General features: G+C 45.6%; 1 protein-coding gene across 3 annotated transcripts in view; it reads right to left on the bottom strand.

Annotated features, from left to right (window-relative positions):
- Positions 1-4,484: 4,484 nt before the first annotated feature.
- LOC140738260 (calcium-binding protein 1-like) overlaps positions 4,485-20,687 on the bottom strand; it is a 116,232-nt gene continuing 100,029 nt past the window's right edge. For all 3 annotated transcript variants that reach the window (XM_073065416.1, XM_073065417.1, XM_073065418.1), the window contains 3 exons: positions 19,077-19,186; positions 16,790-16,937; positions 4,485-15,291 (listed from right to left, as the gene is read on the bottom strand). In XM_073065416.1, coding sequence (XP_072921517.1) covers positions 15,266-15,291; positions 16,790-16,937; positions 19,077-19,186 — 284 coding nt within the window. In that variant the 3' untranslated portion in view covers positions 4,485-15,265. The remainder of the gene's footprint in view (positions 15,292-16,789; positions 16,938-19,076; positions 19,187-20,687) is intronic.

The raw sequence follows: 20,687 nt of genomic DNA, 5'->3' as shown, positions 1-20,687 counted from the left end.
AGATGGTTGTATCCAGCGGGCAGCGTCAGAGTGGGCAGCAGAGTGATAGGGCTTTAGGTCAACGGGATTAGGTGGTAACGGGACGAGGCAAGGTAGGAAGTATGTTTGTGAGGCAGGTGTTCTGTGCTCAGTGTCAGATATGGGAGGTCCTGGAGTCTCCCAGCCTTCTGGATGGCCACATCTGCACCAGGTGTGTTGAGCTGCAGCTCCTGAGGGACCGAGTTAGGGAGATGAAGCTGGATGAAATTCGTCTGGTCAGAGAGAGCAAGGAGGCCATAGAAAGGAGTTATAGGCAGATGATCACACCGGGGCCTCGGGAGACAGACAAGTGGGTCACAGTCAGGAGGGGGAAGGGGAAAAGTCAGGTACTAGAGAGTACCCCTGTGGCTGTACCCCTTGGCAATAAGTTTGAGTACTGTTGGGGGGGACAGCCTACCTTGAGGAAGCAACAATGGTCGTGCCTCTGGCATAGAGTCTGTCCCTGTGGCTCAGAAGGTAGGGAAAGGAAGAGGAAGGCAGTAGTGTTAGGGGACTCTATAGTCAGAGGTTCAGACAGGCGATTCTGTGGACGCAGGAAAGAAACTCGGGTGGTAGTTTGCCTCCCAGGTGCCAGGGTCCGAGATGTTTCAGATCATGTCCACGATATCCTGTGGTGGGAGGGAGAACAGCCAGAGGTTGTGGTACATATTGGTACCAATGACATAGGTAGGAAAAGGGAAGACGTCCTGAAAACAGACTACAGGAAGTTAGGAAGGAAGTTGAGAAGCAGGACAACAAAGGTAGTAATCTCGGGATTACTGCCTGTGCCACATGACAATGAGAATAGGAATAGAATGAGGTGGAGGATAAATGTGTGGCTGAGGGATTGGAGCAGAGGGCAGGGATTCAGATTTCTGGATCATTGGGACTTCTTTTGGGGCAAGTGTGACTTGTACAAAAAGGACGGGTTGAACTTGAATCCCAGGGGACCAATACCCTGGCGGGGAGGTTTGCTAAGGCTACTGGGGAGAGTTTAAACTAGAATTGTTGGGGGGTGGGAACCAAACTGAGGAGACTGGGGAAGAGGTGGTTAGCTCACAAATAGAGAAAGCTTGGAGACAGTGCGAGAGGGAGGATAGGCAGGTGATAGAGAAGGGATGTGCTCAGACCGAAGGTTTGAGATGTGTCTATTTTAATGCAAGGAGTGTTGTGAACAAAGTGGATGAGCTTAGAGCATGGATCAGTACTTGGAGATATTATGTGGTGGCCATTACTTGGATGGCTCAGGGACGGGATTGGTTACTTCAAGTGCTGGGTTTTAGATGTTTCAGAAATGACAGGGAGGGAGGCAATAGAGGTGGGGGTGTGGCACTGTTGATCAGAGATAGTGTCACGGCTGCAGAAAAGGTGGATGCCATGGAGGAATTGTCTATGGAATCTCTGTGGGTGGAGCTTAGGGGTCAATAATTTTACTGGGTGTTTTTATAGGCCGCCCAATAGTAACAGGGATATCAAGGTGCAGATAGGGAAACAGATCCTGGAAAGGTGTAATAATAACAGAGTTGTTGTGATGGGAGATTTAATTTTCCAAATATCGATTGGCATCTCCCTAGAGCAAGCAGTTTAGATGGGGTGGATTTTGTTAGGTGTGTTCAGGAAGGTTTCTTGACACAGTATGTAGATAATAAGCCTACAAGAGGAGAGGCTGTACTTGATTTGGTATTGGAAAATGAACCTGGTCAGGTGTCAGATCTCTCAGTGGGAGAGCATTTTGGAAATAGTGATCATAATTCTATCTCCTTTTCAATAGCATTGGAGAGAGATAGGAACAAACAAGTTAGAAAAGCATTTAATTGGAGTAAGGGGAATTATGAGGCTATCAGGCAGGAAATTGGAGGCTTAAATTGGAAACAGATTTTCTCAGGGAAAAGTACAGAAGAAATGTGGCAAATATTCAGGGGATATTTGTGTAGAGTTCTGTATAGGTACATTCCAATGAGACAGGGAAGTTATGGTAGGGTACAGGAACCGTGGTGTACAAAGGCTGTAATAAATGTCGCCAAGAAGAAAAGAAAAGCTTACAAAAGGTTTAGAGAGCTAGGTGATGTTAGAGATCTAGAAGATGATAAGGCTACTAGGAAGGAGCTTAAGAAGGAAATTAGGAGAGCCAGAAGAGGCCATGAGAAGGCCTTGGCGGGCAGAATTAAGGAAAACCCCAAGGCATTCTATAAGTATGTGAAGAGCAAGAGGATAAGACGTAAAAGAATAGGACCTATCAAGTGTGACAGTGGAGGAAACTGGAGGAAATAACAGAGGTACTTAATGAATACTTTACTTCAGTATTCACTATGGAAAAGGATCTTAGTGATTGTAGTGATGACTTGCAGAAGACTGGAAAGCTTGAGTATATAGATATTAAGAAAGAGGATGTGCTGGAGCTTTTGGAAAGCATCAAGTTGGATAAGTCACCAGGACCAGTCAAAATGTACCCCAGGCTACTGTGGGAGGCGAGGGACGAGATTGCTGAGCCTCTAGTGATGATCTTTGCATCATCAATGGGGATGGGAGAGGTTCTGGAGGATTGGAGGGTTGTGGATGTTGTTCCTTTATTTTAGAAAGGAAGTAGAGATAGCCCAGGAAATTATAGACAGTGAATCTTACCTCAGCGGTTGGTAAGTTGATGGAGAAGATCCTGAGAGGCAGGAGTTATGAACATTTGGAGAGGTATAATATGATTAGGAATAGTCATCATGGCTTCGTCAAGAGCAGGTCGTGTCTTACGAGCCTGATTGAATTTTTTGAGGATGTGACGAAACACATTGATGAAGGAAGAGCAGTAGATGTAGTGTATATGGATTTCAGCAAGGCATTTGATAAGGTACCCCATGCAAGGCTTATTGAGAAAGTAAGGAGGCATGGGATCCAAGGGGACATTGCTTTGTGGATTCAGAACTGGCTTGCCCACAGGAGGCAAAGAGTGGTTGTAGACGGCTCATATTCTGCATGGAGGTCGGTCACCAGTGGGGTGCCTCAGTGATCTGTTCTGGGACCCCTACTCCTCATGATTTTTATAAATGACCTGGATAAGGAAGCGGAGGGATGGGTTAGTAAGTTTGCTGATGACACTAAGATTGGAGGTGTTGTGGATAGTGTGGAGGGCTGTCAGAGGTTACAGCAGGTCATTGATAGGATGCAAAACTGGGCTGAGAAGTGGCAGATGGAGTTCAACCCAGATAAGTGTGAAGTGGTTCATTTTGGTAGGTCAGATATGATGGCAGAATATAGTATTAATGGTAAGACTCTTGGCAGTGTGGAGGATCAGAGGGATCTTGGGGTCCGAGTCCATAGGACCCTCAAAGTAGCTGCGCAGGTTGACTCTGTGGTTAAGAAGGCATACGGTGCATTGGCCTTCATCAATTGTGGAATTGAATTTAGAAGCCGAGAGATTATGTTGCAGCTATATAGGACCCTGGTCAGACCCCACTTGGAGTACTGTGCTCAGTTCTGGTTGCCTCACTACAGGAAGGATGTGGAAGCCATAGAAAGGGTGCAGAGGAGATTTACAAGGATGTTACCTGGATTGGGGAGCATGCCTTATGAGAATAGGTTGAGTGAACTTTTCTCCTTGGAGCGAAGGAGGATGAGAGGTGACCTGATAAAGGTGTACAAGATGATGAGAGGCATTGATTGTGTGGATAGTCAGAGGCTTTTTCCCAGGGCTGAAATGGTTACCACAGGAGAACACAGGTTTAAGGTGCTGGGGAGTAGGTACAGAGGAGATGTCAGAGAGTGGTGAGTGCGTGGAATGGGCTGCCATCAATGGTAGTGGAGGCGGATATGATAGGGTCTTTTAAGGGGCTTTTAGATAGGTACATGGAGCTTAGTAAAATGCAGGGGTATAGGTAAGCCTAGTATTTTTTGAGGTAGGGACATGTTCGGCACAACTTTGTGGGCCAAAGGGCCTGTATTGTGCTGTAGGTTTTCTATGTTTCTATGGCTCCACAATCATGTTCTCAGTGTTATTTGTCTTCTTTTGCACATTGATTGTTTGTCAGTCTTTGTGTGCAGTTATTCATTGATTCTATTTCTTTGCCCTATTGCAAACACCTGCAAGAAAATGAATCTCAGGGTTGCATATGGTGGCATATATGTACTTTGATAATAAATTTACTTTGAATTTTGATTTGTAACTTCAGGAGCAAGTCAGTTGGCCTTTCATTCACAACAAGTGAAAGCACTTCTGTAGTGCCTCCTCTCACTCAAACTCCAGCCTGCACCTCAGAGATGTTGCAATAAGTTGTGACCTTCACAAGCTCATCCCGTTGATTGGGCCAGTTGGCATCGTCAATGAACGTCACTGGATGGGATTTTTCACTGCACCATCCTTGCTGCCAGTGTAAAATGCTTGTGCTGAATGAGATCTTGAACTCTACCAAAGTCACAGACTGATACATGTGGGACTGTAGAAAGTGAAGCAATATTCTTTTTGTTTATTCAAAGGCTTTTCACAGGCTGCCTGGAATTTTTCATACACACTTAGAAAGCAGTCACACAACATAAACCTTAAAGGCGCAGCAGCCTTAAAGCAAAAATTAATGTTCTTAACCAATGTTACAGTGTCAGATTTTTCTTCTTAACATTTACCATATTGAAGTTGCTATAAAAATGTAAGATGTTCCCATTTTATGATGGACAAACATCAAAGAGAACATGCATTTAGCGTGAGAGAGGAAAAACTTAAATATGTGCAGGGCAATTTTTTTTGCACAGAGAGTGGTAGATGCCTGGACTGAGCTGCTGGGATAATGGCAGATGTTAATATGATTGTGGTGCTTAAGAGGCTTTTAGAAAGACACATTGATACACAGGGAATTTATCATGCACAGGCAGCAGAGATTTAATTTGGCATTGTTTGCAGCGTGGCCTATCCCTGTGCTGTCCTGTTCTATGCTAACGTGATGGTCTTGGCTCGTTTGAACATGGGTTGGTGAGCAACACCATTTAGGTACTGCACATTGTCCCAATCGGAATTAGAAGGAAAATGGAGCTGGGGTGCAGTAAATCACTTGTTGCTGTCCCTACACCAAAGTGGATGGAAACAGTGATGAGGTGCAATACTGGGCAGTGACAATTCATGCCACTGAGCGGGCTCTGTGGGCTATTTCTTTCATGGTCATGTTTGGTCAAGATTTGGGAAAACCAAACGCTGGAGTAACAGGAATCTCAACCACAGAGGTTCAGACATTTCATCATCGGCACAATTGTACGTCTAGCAGTGCAGCAGAGCTGTGGATGTCTGTGGCAGGCACCGGCCACCCACTGGCAGTCAGTATGGTCTGAGCATTACCAAAGCCATTAAGTAAGGGTCACTGGCATTAACAAAACTGCCCAACAAATTCAACTTCAATGGACCCAGAAGCAGCTTATGGTGGAAAGACACTCAAGTAATTCTGTGGTTTGCTCCCTTTGGACTGACGAACCAACCCTGCGGTAACACTCATTAAATCAGACAATTCTACATTGCTACTGGAAAGTATGTCAAATCTTGATTCTTCAAATACAAAGGACCACATAACATCTCTGTTATATACTGAGTCTGTACCCTCTGGTCCTAGACTCACTCACACTAGGAAACATCCTCTCCCATCCACTCTGTCTAGGCCTTTCAAAATTTGATAGGTTTCATTGGGATTCCCCTCATTCCTCTAAACTCCAGCGAGTATAGACCCAGAACTATCAGATGCTCCTCGTATATTAACCCTTTCATTCCCAGGATCATTCTCATGAACTCCGCTGGACTCTCTCCAATGCCAGTACATTATTTCTTAGGTAAGGGCCCAAATCTGCTCATAAGGTCAAGGTGCTCCAGTTTTCTCCTGTTAGGATAATTGGCCCCTAATGGTAGGTGAGTGGTAAAACTGGAAGGGGGGGGGGGGGGTGGCGGAAATGGGTGGACGCGTGGGAAGAATAACATGGGTTGTCTTAGGATTAGTGCGTATGTGCCTGATAGGGCCACTTTTCAAGCTGTATATCTCTATGGCTCCACTCCCATATGCGTATGAACCCTTTTTAAGCTTCAAAGTGAAATCTGGAAGAAAATGACTCATTCTGCGTGATCCGTTGAAGCCAAGCTGAGTAATTTGGAGGAAACTGGTTCTCAAAAAAACAACAATCAATATACTGTATGCAATGAGATTAGGCCAACTCCGAATATTTACCTTCCAAGTAAATGAAGTCAGTGATGACATTATCTGCAGTGTTTTTAACCTGAAACTTTCAAGTCTGCAGAATCAAGGCAAACAAAGTAGAAAGTGATGGAAACACTCAGTCGGTCAGGCAGCAGCTGCGGGGAGAGAAGCTCATTTCATTGACTTGCAGCATTAACCCCTTCCTGACAGATGTGCCTGAGCTGCTCAGTGTTTCTGACATTTGCCCTTCCTCTTTCAGGTTTCCCGATCCATAGATTTTTGTTTGCTTCGAGTTGCTATTTCACACCACATTTGAAATAAAAGTTGAAAGCTAATGTGAAATATATTTTGACATGTTTGATGACCGAGACCGGATTATTCCAGAGAAACACATGTTGGGGTGGGTGGGGGAGCTGGAATCCGAAAGGCTCTGAAGTTTGAAGATTCAGCTGGTACTCTTTGTGGATGAAGCCTCTCACTGGACACAGTGGAGTGCGAGGTGAATGTTTGATACATGAGGGTAAACTTGTGGTTGTAATGTCCCATCAAAGTGGTTGGATGTGGCAACACTGTGGAACTAGCCTCACCTCCCAATCACACAAGGATTTTAGGACATAATCGCCATTCCTGTATTATCACTGGGCTGAAAACTGCCACCAAACACCATCTTTAGCAGCGCCAGTGATACAAGAACTAACTGAAAGGTAAGTGCAAGCAGACTTCTTCCACTGAGAATAGAACCTGAGGTCATGGGTTAAGGGTGAAATGGTCAAGGGGAACAGGAGGGAGAACTTCTTCACTTAGAGGGTGGTGAGAGTGTGGAAGGAGCTGCCAAAAGGAGTGGTAGATACGCGTTTGATTCCAGCATTTAAGGGAAAGTTGGGTGGGTACATGGATGGGAAGGGTATGGTCCGAGTACAGATGGATGGGACTAGGTAGAACAACAGTTCAGCACAGACTAGATGGGCCAAAGGGCCTGACTCTATGCTGTAGTGCTCTGTGACTCTAACCTATTATGCCACAGCATATTCTGAACAGAGGAAAGGAAGCTGCTTTGCCTGGGAAATGTTGGCCACCCAGACCCAGCATCTTAGAGACAAGGTTCTCCCTCAAGGCGTCGGTAGTAGAATAACCATGCACACCCAGCATTTTCCAAACAGGGGCGAATTCCTTCCCTCCATTCAGAACGTGCCGCTGCTTCGGGTCTCAGCCAGAAACATGCATGAACAAGAGGAATATAGTCAAACACATTAAAGCCTACAAGCAAGCACGCTATCTGAGACAGCTGGGGGTTGTTACAGCTTTTCACACGGTCCCTTCGCTAACCATCGTCTTTCTGTCCGTTCTTTGGAGACTGGTAGTGAACCCCTGGTACTGTATTCATCGCTCTCCTGATGAAATGACTCTCAGCGATGCAGCTACAGCACCCTGAAGCGGACGAAGGTTGGCCGCGGCGGACTTCAAGTCAGATTGAACCGTCAAAGCCCGAGAACGGAAAACGACCGGCGTTCAGCCAAGATCTCCCACATGACCCCTGGCCCACCGGCCGTCTCTCTCTCTCTCCATACTGCCACCGACCAGGAGCCTTGGCCCCTCGCCGCCAGATTCCGGAACGGGTGCTGCCTTACAACCATCGGGCTCCCGGACCGGCTGTGGATGGCTTTGCGCGCCTCAGCCCGTAGCAACACACACACTCACACACACACACACACTCACTCACACTCACACACACACACTCACACACACACTCACACACACACACGCTCACACACACACACACACTCACACACACACACTCTCTCTCACACACACACACACACACACACTCACACACTCTCACACACACACACACTCACACTCACACACTCTCACACACACACACACACTCACACATACACACACACACTCTCACACACACACAGGCACACACACACACACACACACTCACACTCACACACTCTCACACACACACACACACTCACACATACACACACACACTCTCACACACACACAGGCACACACACACACACACACTCACACTCACACACTCTCACACACACACACACTTTCACACACACATACACACACTCTCTCACACACACACTCACACACACACACTCTCTCTCACACACACTCACACACACACACACACACACACACACACTCACACACACACACACACACACAGGTTTCCCGTGGGTACCTGCAAAATTGAATCTCAAGGTTGTATCTGGTATACATACTTCGATAATAAACTTACTTCCAACTTTGATACAAGCCTGTATCCAGTTTAAATTTCATCCTCGCTCACGAGGAGTCTTGGGCTCAGTCAGCCACGGGTACCCAGCGGGCGGGAGAGAAGGCCGAGCGAGTAACTGCAGGTCACCCGGAGTCTTCCAAACAGGGACAACTTCCCCCCTCCCCTCAGAAATTCTACAAACATATTCCCTGCGGCGGGTCCTCAGTCTGTCTTAACATTCTCTTTTCTGTTTGTTCAGCTTTTCACGAGCGATGTAATCACCGTTTCCTGATGGGATTCTAAAGCCTTAGTGCTCTTCATTGCCGAGTTACCACTGGTAGCCCTTTGGCCTTGCAGTCAGTAATTAGAAAAGGGCCACCCTGGTGAATACACTGCATGATCCCCGAGTAACTACTTCCTCACCGCACATATATAATCGCAAGAACACCCGGGAGTGAACCCGGATATGGTGCAGAACTAGTGGGGCTCCACTTAAAAATACTAAATGTAGTTTCCGATTGCGGTATTTTATAATCTGATTATAAATTCCTATACCGGGCCTCTGCCATATTCAATATTGTGTCGCCAGCACTAATTACTTTAAAATGCGTGGGATGTTTGAGTTCAGTTATCGTTACATGATATACAGTGTGTGTGTGGGTCACCCTGACTGTAACCGGGGTGTGTGATAATCTCCTCTCCCGTCTGGTTATGACTGCGTGAATTCTCATCCCGGGTCACGGCACCCGGGCTGTTTTGCGCTTGTCACAATGAAGACTTCAGTTGTTGAGATGAACGAGCTTTTCTCGCCTGTCATCACGGATCGAGTGCTGGCCACAGGATGGGTTTACGGAGAATACTGCGGATACCATTCTCCCTGGATGGCGGGGTGGAGATACGTCTCTACCAAAGGAGGGGTAAGGCACCCCTTCCCCCCGCTAGCCTGCAGGTCACCCTCGGACGAGGTGTAGAACCTGTTTAGCCACCCCCTCCCACCCCATCACCCCGGTCAGGGTCACATGAGGCCATGGGAGCCGGTGCTGGATGGAACTAGGAGCAGCTGGAGCACACCACAGGTCCTGGTTATGCAACCACCGAAGCCAGGCAATCTCTGAATGACGGGGACGGGCGGTAATCTTTGAGAAATAGTTATCCCGCAGACTGGGTCCCTTCACTCACGGTAGCAGTGACTAGGGTGAAAGATCTTCTGTTGTAGAAGGCTCCATTCAGGCTAGTTAGTTCATCAACTTGCTCTCCTAATCTAACATGACCATCTCCAAGCTGCTATCTGGTCACTTTGAAATCCCACAATTTTCCACAAAGGAATTTTAACATCCGATTCTTTTTTTTCTTAACTTAATATGCTTTGTTATCACCCCAATCAAGTGGTGGCGGCAACCCTTCAATGATTTAATTTGAGCTTTTATCAGCATGACGGCCTCTGTTCAAGTTGCCTCATGAATTTGCCCAGTGCCATTTAAATAGTCCCGAACCCTCAGGACCCGCCGGCGTATCTCTGCTAACATCCTAATGAAGTCGCCTTGCATCTTTACTTTAGCTTGTTGTCATTCTTAAAATAATACCACCCAGTTCTCTGATAAACACCCAACTAAACCTTCCTTTAAGTTCTGCACTCGCTGTATATTTTAGCAATCTAAAGAGAACTACATACTTGCCATGTTCTGAAGATGCCCCAAAGGAGTTATTGATTGGATTACACTAAATGCAGTCAACCCTGTGGCCAGTTGTTTCAATGAATACACCAGGATTCAACCAATGACACAATTCTAATGTGGGCCTCATGTTCTTAAAGTGAACTAAAGGTACCCATTCTAATTGAGTCAAGCAGGATTGAAGAAATGCTTTGTCACTCCAATGAGGAAATCCTTATTGGGGAGAGTAGATGGGGAGAATTGTTCCTCTTGACTCCACGAGGGCAGGAGACTGAAGGTGTTTAGGTAACCACCCCCCACTGGGATCAATTTCTTTCCTGAAAAGAACATTTGCTTCTAACATTGACAGGTACATATTCATTTCAGTAATTTACAGGACCAGGAACTTTCTGATAATGTTTCTACAGACGCTGGAAGGGAGAGCAAAATCTAATCTCACTTTGTGACCATTTCAGAACTGGGTAATAAGACTATACAATACAGGAGCTGTATTAGACCATTTGACCATCTGCCAATCAATCACGACTGATTTATTACCCTCTCAACCCCATTCTCCTGCCTTCTCCCCATAGCCTGTGACACCCTTACTAATCAAGAACCTATCAACCTCCGCTTTAAATATACCCAATGACTGTGTCTCCATAGCCCTCTGTGGCAATGAATTCCACAGATGCACCATCCTCTGGTTAAAGAAATTCTGCCTCATCGCTGTTCTAAAGGGGTCTTCTATTCTGAGGCTGTGTCACATGGTCCTAGACTCCCCCGATATTGGAAACAGCCTCTCAACATCCACTCTCTCTAGGCTTTTCAATATTCCTACCAGCAATGGGCCCAGACTCAGGGTAAAATGCCTGGTCTAGCACCCTCACCAACAACTGCACATCATAATTTCCTGACGGGCCTGGTAGGTTTGAGCCTTTGACTGATGTAACTACAATATTAATTCTGGTTACGCATACAACAGAAAAAAAAAACAAGTTTGCAAACAAGAACTGAGCTGCATTATTCACTACTACAGCAGCACTTCAAATCTGGAAAACAAGAATTATCTTGAACCACAACAGAGGGAAATCTAGTGAAACACACAGATACAACTTCAGGCAGATATTTATAAATAACCATTTTAAATCTCAATTTAATTATCCTGCAAACTGATCCCAACAGAGTATAATTATACTGAGTGAATACTCGCTAGTCTTTAGAAATAGGTCAAACTATATGATTTCCACAGACAGAGAGACCTGTAGGATGAAACTGAATACTACAATTAAAGGGTGACTCCTGCGACACCATCACAACAGCTGCTTACTAACTAAAACCCATGGAAGTTGCCTTTTTAAAGCTTTTCCTTCAACTATTGGCTCTATTATCTTTGGAATTATAGAATCCTACAGCTTGGAAACAGGCCATCGGCCCGACTCATCCATACTAACTAGTGGACACCCTTCCAAACAAACCCCATCACCCAGCACTTGTCTAAGTGAGTCAAGTGATCATCTAGGTGCTTCTTCAATGCTATCAGCCTCCCAGATTTAACCACTTGGAGGAAGACATGGAGTATTGGGTAACCGCAGACAAAATGCTGGAGGAACTCAGCAGGTCAGGCAGCATCTATGGAGAGGAATAAACAGTCGATGTCTCAGGCTGAGACCCTTTGTCAGGACTGGAAAGGAGGAGGGGAAGGAGAAAGGGGTACACGCTGGCAGGTGTTAAGTGAAGTCAGACGAGGAGAAAGGCAGGTGAGTGGGTGAAGGGGATGAAGTGGGAGGTTGTGGGTAGAAGAGGTAAATGGTTGAAGAAGGAGAAACCTGATAGTAGAGTGGACCATGGGAGAGAGGGAAGGAGCAGAGGCATCAGAGGGAGGTAATAGGCAGGTGAGAAAAGTGGGGAGTCAGAATGGAGAACGAAACAAGAGAGAGGCCAAATGGGGAGAAGTTGAAGGAAGTTAGAGAAATTGATGCTTATGCTGTCGGGTTGGAGGCTAAACAGACAGCATTTGAGGTGTTGCTCCCCAACCTGAGAATGTCGTCATCGTAACAGTAGAATGCACAGTAGAGTATATGTGCAGTTTAAGTCATCCTGTTATAGGAAAGATGTTATTAAACTAAAAAGAGTGCAGGAAAGACTCACCTGGACTTGGGGGCCTGAGTTACATGAGGAGGATGCATAAACTAGGACTTTATCCCCTGGAACATAGGAGATTGAGTGATCACCTGAAAGGGGTATCTAAGATCATGAGGGGCACAGGGTGAAACCATGTAGTCTTTTACCTGGGGAGGGAATGCTATAAGCATGAGGACATAGGTTTAAAATCAGGGGCAAAAGGGACATCAGGGGCAGCAAAGGATGGGGTGTCCTTGGAATGAGCTGCCAGAAGTAGTGGTTGAGGTGAGCACATCAGCAACACTTAAAAGCCAGCTACTTGGATATGAGAGGTTTACAGGGTCTAGGACAAACACAGGAAGATGAGACTACCTTGCTTGGCAACGCAGTGAGCGTGGACCTGTTGGTTGAAGACCCTGGGGTACGACTCTATGACTTTATCTCAGGCAAGAGATTGCAGGTACTTTACACTCTCTGGGCGAAGGAGTTTCAGTTAAGTGGGAAAAGATTCAGATATTATATAAGGGGATCTATTTACCTCTGATATGGAGATAGTTCTTCTGCAGTCTGCCTTCTTGAGAGCTCACATAATTTTATATACCTCAATCATGTCTCCTCTTAACTTCCTCTGCTCTGGTGTGAAAAGACTAGGCTTCCTCTGACTCTCCCTTTACTAAGCTGCTGCATCTCGGGTAACATCCCGGTGAATCTCCTCCGCAGTGCCAGCACATCGTCCCTATGCCTCAGCGACCAGAACTGCACACAGTCCTTCAGCTGAGATCTGACCAAGGTGTTGGAGTATTTATGTCCCTCCTTCTGCATTCAGTGCCCTGCTAATGAAAGCCAGCATTCCATATGCCCTCCTAACCATACTGTCTTACCTGTGTTGCCGCATTCAAGGATCTATGAACTTCTAGTCCAAGGTTCCACTGTTCCTCAAAGTCCCTTAAGACCTGACCATTCATGGCCTTAATAGTGCTCCTAGAATTTGAACTTACCTCGTTGAGCAGGGAACAGCTGGAATCATACCAACCTGACAAAGGGTCTCGGCCCAAAACGTCGACAGCGCTTCTCCCTATAGATGCTGCCTGGCCTGCTGTGTTCCACCAGCATTTTTTGTGTGTTGCTCCCAAATTTGTTCTCTGTTTACTCATCTCTCTCCCTCCTCCAGAGCTTAGGGTAAAGGTAACAATCTTGTTTCTGGGAACTGCTTATTTTGAAAGAGATTCTGAGGTTTCTACCTCCCAGCAGTATGGTGACTGACCTGTGCCAGGGTAAACCAGACGGACCGTGGAGAACATTGAACGTAGTTAGTGTTACTTCAGCTTATCTCAAACGGGGCTGCAATGGAGCTGTTACTGTTCCCTTCAGACACTCATGGTATTCCTGACCTGCTCTGCTCTAGTCAAAGTAGAGATTTTGTGTGGGTGTGGTACTTTTTAAAAAATGCTCTATTGCGTCTCCTTTGAAACGTCTTCACATTACACTGCCAACTGCAGAGGAACGAGAGGCACCCACGGGCCAGCTCTGGAGTTAAAGTTGGCTTCCTATATTGAGAACTCCTTAAAGCCACAGAAGTCTTGGTTACGTGTGCTTCATGTGCGTTATGGTGTTGTTAATGCAATGTACTCATAAAATTCAATGGAGCCACATTTCAGAAACGAGAACCACACAGTAAGAATGAACTCCCATCTCCCACTGTCATTGCAACAGTGACGCTGAGGCTGTGATTACAAGCATAAAGCAAATGCAGAAAGAGAAAGGCCTCATCACCCACCATGCTTTCAAACACCACTTAAACGTTTCATCATTGCAGACAATTCCTTAACTCCCTGAATGCCCGTCATTCATTGTCTCTTTCTGAGGGAGAGGCCCAAAGTCAGTGAAAAGAAAGTTCTCCCTCGATGTTAGGGCAACGCGGGATGCATGCAATCTGGCGGGATTGTTGTTTATACAGCAGCTTCACTCTGGCCCTCGTTAATATGTTCATCCCACAGCAGGAGAGAGATTGAGAATATCCAGATTGGGAAAGGCTGAAAGGACCTTCCTGAGCATTTCAGTCCAGATTCACCACAGCTGTCTAGGCAGAAACCTGAGGCAATTTGATACATGATGAAGGGAAAGATTTCTGATGTTAACATCCCTCATCTCGATCAGGATGAAACAGAAAAAGAATCACAGAGCACAGGAGGTCATCATGTTGTGTTGGCTCTAAGCTGTCTCAGAACTGAACTGTTCCTCTACACCCTTGCAGAGTTTACCCCTTCAATTCCCTGCGGAAACTTATGACCGAATCTGTTTCTGATGCCTTTTCAGGCTGTGTACCCCAGCACATCACTGAAAATGGATGCGGGAGTTAGATCCAATTCAAACCTTGAAGGGTCAGCTGGTGCGTTGCCATGGGGAGAGTTGTGGAGCATCCCCATTGCATTTTTAAGTACAATATCACCACAAAACCTACCAGCAACTGGAGATCTCATTTCCTCTCTGAAACTATTTAGAACTTTGAGAGCATGAATTAATTTCCCATCTGGCATTTCACTGCAACTATCAACTCATTTGTTTCAATGTTGCATTAACCTCGCAGAGACAAATCAAACAAAAGTGCGTCAGTATGATTAATACAGACACAAAACAAATCTTATCCCTGATATTCTGTTTCACAGAAGGCTAAATCCTGTAAAGCCTCATAAAAGACTGTCAAATTATAAATAGCTTGTTACAACTTTACATTTCACCTGTCAATGATGTGTGTGATTTTATTTTGAGCACTGCATACTTATAGATTAATCTCACCACCCTGTTTATATGTACAATCCTTGGTGGGGATCACCTGTATATGATTCTGGGATGATGTTTAATGTGAAATCCAGGTAGCATGACAGTAGAAAGAGTTGCAGTTTGTTACACAGTGCCCCAGCATGGCAGTCACTTGGCATTTCTTCAGTAGCTCAGAACAGAAAAGTTTTGCTCCCTAGCCAGCAAGGCTGTTTAATAATCCCAAGCAGAGTATGAAAACACTGCATCAGTTTGTGTTATTTGGTGGCTCTTTGCCAACTTGGTCCAGAGGTCGTTTCCCTTGGTCAGCGAGACATCATCCGGACAAACTCTGCCGAGGTAAAAGTTTGGAGAAGAATAACGTTAACTGATGAACATGACTTGAGGTACACAGTCTAAGCTTCAGTTCAGATCTCTGTGAAACATGATTAACATGCTGTAGAGAGACAGAAACTGGCCAACGATCCTCAACCCCACTCTGCCCCTCACTTCCCGTCTGTATAAATGTGGTGCAGGAGAGTGGATTGTATGGGGATGGTAAGGATCATATGCAGTGTGTCATTACACGGATAGTGTGCGAGTGTGGCGTCTGAGTTGACGTATGTGTAGAGCACGGTCGTGAGAGTTTACAGTGCTGTGTGAGACGTGTGTAAAAGTGTGGCGAGTGAGGGCAGTGTACAATTGTGTGTGTGCAGAAGTGTGGGAATAGTGCATAAACATGTGTATGATGAGCACTGAATAAGATTGTGGCATGTTTGAGTTGGTGCTCTGTGTGTGAGAGTAGTGTATGAATATGTCAGGATTTGTGCGACTATGCAGAATTGGCAGGAATTTCTGAAAACACTGGAGAAAGCCTCACTCTCTCTCTCAAGTAACATTGTCAGCTTTTTCACATCCTCGGTCAAGGTTATTCCCAGATTACTGAAAGATAGCCCCTCCAAGAATGCAACTTGACATCTTAGAAACATAGAAAACCTACAGCACAGTACAGGACCTTCGGCCCACAAATTCTTGCATCTCCCTGCGTGAGTTTTTCAGCAGAAGCATCAGAAATGGCTACATACACTTGAACTCCCGGTGGTTTAGTACACTTCCCAACTTTGGTAGTGATGAGATTCAAGGTTGTTTGATGTCATTTCCGGTACACAAGTGTAAAGGGAAACAAAGGAATTATTATTCCAGATCCAAAAAAAAAGTCAGAAAATGAAAAGACAATTGGAATGACCAGCCACTCGGTTTCGCAGCTCAGGCTGACGTTCCGCAGGGATGGAGAGTCCCTGGGACTCTTGTGTCATCTTTCACTCACTGGAACCACTTTCATTCCACAAATATTCAGATGCTCAAATGCACGTGTTCCCAACTTAATCGCTGATTTAAGAGCCAGTGTGGAAGCTTGGTAAAAGTAAAATTCATCAATCAGCGCAATTTTTAAAGCTCAATATTGCCAAACTTTGAACTGCAATCTCTTCTGTGAAGAGTTAAGCTGAATATCTGTACACAAGCTAAGTCAGTCCAAACATATTCAAACTAAGAAATACAATTGAGGCGGTAATGACATCTGTTAATAAACTTTGTCACAGTGAGTGAAAACCAGATAGATTAAACATCAGCTTTGTCCCCAGGGTTTGGTAGGTGAAGTAGTGGGGAGGGGACAGGTGAGAGTGGATCAGCCATTTACAGCACAGATTACCCATTTGGGATGACCTAGGAAGTGCTGGGGGGAGGCAAGAATGGAATGAGTATCAGGCTGGTGATGTAGGGGTTGGCTTTGTCCCAGTACACGCAGTGAGTTTTGGACGTGATGCACAGCCCCACTATCTGCTTCTCACCTTCAAAGTCAACACGCCCATCACCGTTCAAGTCCACATCTTTCAGTATTTCTTCAATGTCCCGGTGTCCAATCTGTTGGCCGAGTAGCTTCTTCATGGCTTCACGGAGCTCTGTCGTGCTGATCTCCCCGTCTCCATTTGTGTCGAACTGTACTTAAGGAATCGGACGCAGTCTCAATGGACAGCAGTGTGAAACACCACATGAAACACACAATACGCCATTCCTCCCATCCATTTCCTGCTGGCTGTATGTATCATGCAAGCCTCCAATCCATTCTTCCCTGATTATCCACATCTAATTGCTTTTCCTTCATCCATTTATTCATCTATCCCTTTAATACCTTTGTACTATTTGCCCCAACACTTCCCAGCATAGCGGATCTCACCCGCAAGTACCAGGCTCTACTTTAGCAGGCCGAAGGAGATGGCCTGCCTTGTGATTAGAGAACCGTGTCTGTGCATGGGTGAGTGGGTGGGAGGGAGGAAAGGGGCTTATTTCACTGTTTTTGTTTTGTTGCTTGCTCTGTCCTGCTTCGTTGTGGTCTGCGTAGTTCTGCCAAGCACTGAGGGCATGCTTTGTTGGCGCCGGAATGTGTGGTGACACTCGTGGGCTGCCCCCAGCACATCCTCGGGATTGTTGTTTGTTAATGCAAGTGACGCATTTCACTGTATGTTTCGATGTACTGTACGTGTGATATATAAACTTGAATCTTGGATCTACTTCAATGAATCACACCGGGGATGAACTTTCTTGCTTATTTGCTCTCTGCTGGCTCATACACGGCAGTCACAATATCCTGAGTTCAGGTTCAAGTCCTGAGGTTGGAGTCTATAAAATGGCTGGTCCTCCCAAACCAAGGAAGTGCTGCATTCTGGGGGCTCCAAACGCCTGTCAGAAATCAATATTATTGACATCAATTTACAACAGATGATCTGGTCGTCAGCACGTTACTGAACACAGGGGCGTGCTGTGGGAAATCTTGCTGCCATCATTCCTAAAGCACTGCAATGCCCTGTACATAAACGCCCTCTGCTGCCAGTTGCCACTTTGGGATGTGCGGAGACCTTGAGACTTCCTCAACAATATCAACTATTTCCCAGAACATTTGGCATCTTCGGTTTTCAACCTTCCATGGCGTCACTCTTCTTTCCTCCGTGACCTTCCCCAGCCCTACAACTACAGGAGTTATCTGTGCTAGCCTGAGCTAGAGCTATGGTCACTCGAGCATTAGTCTCACAGTAACCCAGGCTCAGTCCTGACCTCCAGTGCTGTCTATGCGTGGAGTTCGCAGGTTCTCCCAGGAGCTGAGTGGGTCGCCTGTGGGTGAGGTGGCTTTAACCTACATCCCAAACAGTGTGGGAGAGCGGTAGAATCTAGGGAGATGATGGCAATTAACTGGGATTAGTTTAGGACCAGTGTAAGTAAATGTCTGATGTTCCATGTATGGTGAGCTGTATCCATGCTCCGTGAGTAAAATACATGAGTAAAATGGAGCGGGTTCTACTTTTAGCTGTCCGGACCTTAAGCTCTGGAATTTCCCCTTTAGGCAGTTTTTCCTTCTCCCTCCATCCCTCTTCTCCTTTAAGATGCTCCTAAAATCCTGCCTCATTCATCCCAGAGTGTGGACTGGGCATCAGGTTTTGTCTGCAGGTATGAGGTACGGAAAAAGCGATATGGCAAACATTTTGTATATGAAGGGCAATCCTGTATTTACCCTCATACATATTTACTCCATATTATCGGCACTAAGAATCGTGGCCCTCACTGGCCTTCTACCTGAAGAAAGAGCACCACATGCCTTATGCCGAGCAGCGCCCTCGCCCTCTCGATCACTCAGGGAAGGCAGGTGAGCTGTTCAAGCTGCACAGTTCCTGTCCTTTGAAACGAGCCCACAGCTTCCCTTTTCGGAAGAGGAGGAAAGGCCATTCAGCCCAATCTGGCACCTCACCCCTGCCATCCCAGAATGTCTGAACTGCTCAGTTTGGCAGAATATTCAGGGATAAGCTTCCATTATATAGAACAGTTAGAATTGTCCAAAAGAATAGCACATCAGTCTTTGTCATTTTTATGATCTTTCTAACCCTATTTGTTAACCCATTCTATATCTGGTGAGAGAGGATGTGACACCAAGCCAGGTCTTGAAATTTACATGGGGGTTCACTTGCTTTCCCAGCAGAACTTTGCCGCGATCCCCATGGAAACGTGAAGGACTTTGACTCAGAGGTTTCCTCAGGAGACTGGGGGAAAAGGGAGCCGCGCTTATTTAAGAGTTGTGGAAATGGTCACCTCCTTGAAAGCATCCCGGAGCTCTTTCACTCCAATCATGTCAGCCGTTTCCGCCAAAAGCTTGGGTCCCATCAATTCCAAAAAGTCATCAAAATCAACATGGCCGCCCACTAAAAGTAAAACATACAGAAACAAGAGGCCTGGTGACAAACTTACTTCAAATGTATTCATTCTGAGAATGCTCAAGCAATCATACTGGGCCCCTAAAATTATTTTTCAGAATTTAGTGATTAAATATTCAGTGCCTTTGTAGGTCAGTCCATGAACTGCTATTTTAATGAAGCTAGCAATATGTTAAACAGGAGAAATTAATGTATTGAGATATTCGGCAAAGGATTATCACACTGACACCTTGATCCATGATCAACCAACATCCAATATGAATTCTAGGGGTGACATCCACCCTTTTCATCCAGTCCTTGTTTAGGCTGGTCCAAAATACAACAGATAATAAGAATTTCTAATAATATTTAAAATTGAAAATAGTTAACAAAATGAATGTTGGACCAATAGGAAGTGAGTCTAGCAATTAATAATAGAAAACGAGGAGATGGGAAATGAGTGTTTTATGTCAGTCTTCACCACAGACAATGTGCACAACTTGTGAAACAGCTACAAGTTGGGAATCGGAAGGCATGGAGGAACTTGGAAAAATTACAGTGTCTGGAGACTGGAGACCAGAGGCCTATCCTGGAGTTCGAGGACTGTCCATTTGTGTGGTGGGCGGGAGGGGGAAAGGGGCCTGTTTTGCTGCTTATTGTGTTCTGTGTTGTCTTGCCGAACATAAGGACATGGTGCTGGAGTGTGTGGTGACACCTGTGGTCTCTCCCCAGCACATCCCTAGGTGTGTCGGTTGTTAACGCAAATGACGCATTCACTCTATCTTTCGATGTACTTGTGATAAATAAATTAAACCTAAGCCTAAGACTAAGGAAATGGTACTAGGTGAAAAATGGAGCTGTGGACTGACAAGACTCTGGGTCCTGATGGATTTCATCCCAGAATCTTAAAGTTGGCCAGTGAGACTGCTGACATGTTGATTTTAGTTTTTCAAAATTTCCTAGCTTTGAGGCAGGAAAACAGCCAACGTAACTCCGTTATTCAGAAAGGGAAGGAGACAGAAAGCAGGAAACCACAAGCTGAATAACTCAGCAGTGTGGAAATAATAGAGTCTACGTAGACTGGACATGGAGGGGTGGAGGGCGGGGTCTAAGGCCAGAGACCTCAGAATACAAGGAGGTCCCTTTAGAACGGAGAAGAGGAGGAATTTCTTTTGCCAGAGGGTGGTGAATGTGTGGACAGATGGCTGTGAAGGCCAAGTCTTTGGGTGCATTTGGTGAAGGTTGATAGGTTCTTGATTAGTAAGGGTGTCAACGGTTACATGGGTTGAGGGGTAAATCATGATAGAATGGTGGAGCAGACTTGATGGGCTGAATGGGCTAATTCTGCTCCTATGTCTCATGATCCAATATTTAAAAGATGTTACGGAAATAGCAAGGTGATCAGAGAAAGTTAATGTGGTTTTGAGAATCGGGAATCATGTTTGACCAATTTATTAGAGGTTGTCTTTTCCAAAGAAGTGCGAATGATAGGGTATTGGTGGATGCATGA

The sequence above is a fragment of the Hemitrygon akajei genome, chromosome 14 (genome assembly GCF_048418815.1).
Source record: "Hemitrygon akajei chromosome 14, sHemAka1.3, whole genome shotgun sequence".
Taxonomy (NCBI): Eukaryota; Metazoa; Chordata; class Chondrichthyes; order Myliobatiformes; family Dasyatidae; genus Hemitrygon; species Hemitrygon akajei.
Note: the sequence above shows the minus strand (reverse complement) of the source record. Positions and strands in the feature narration are given on the sequence as shown.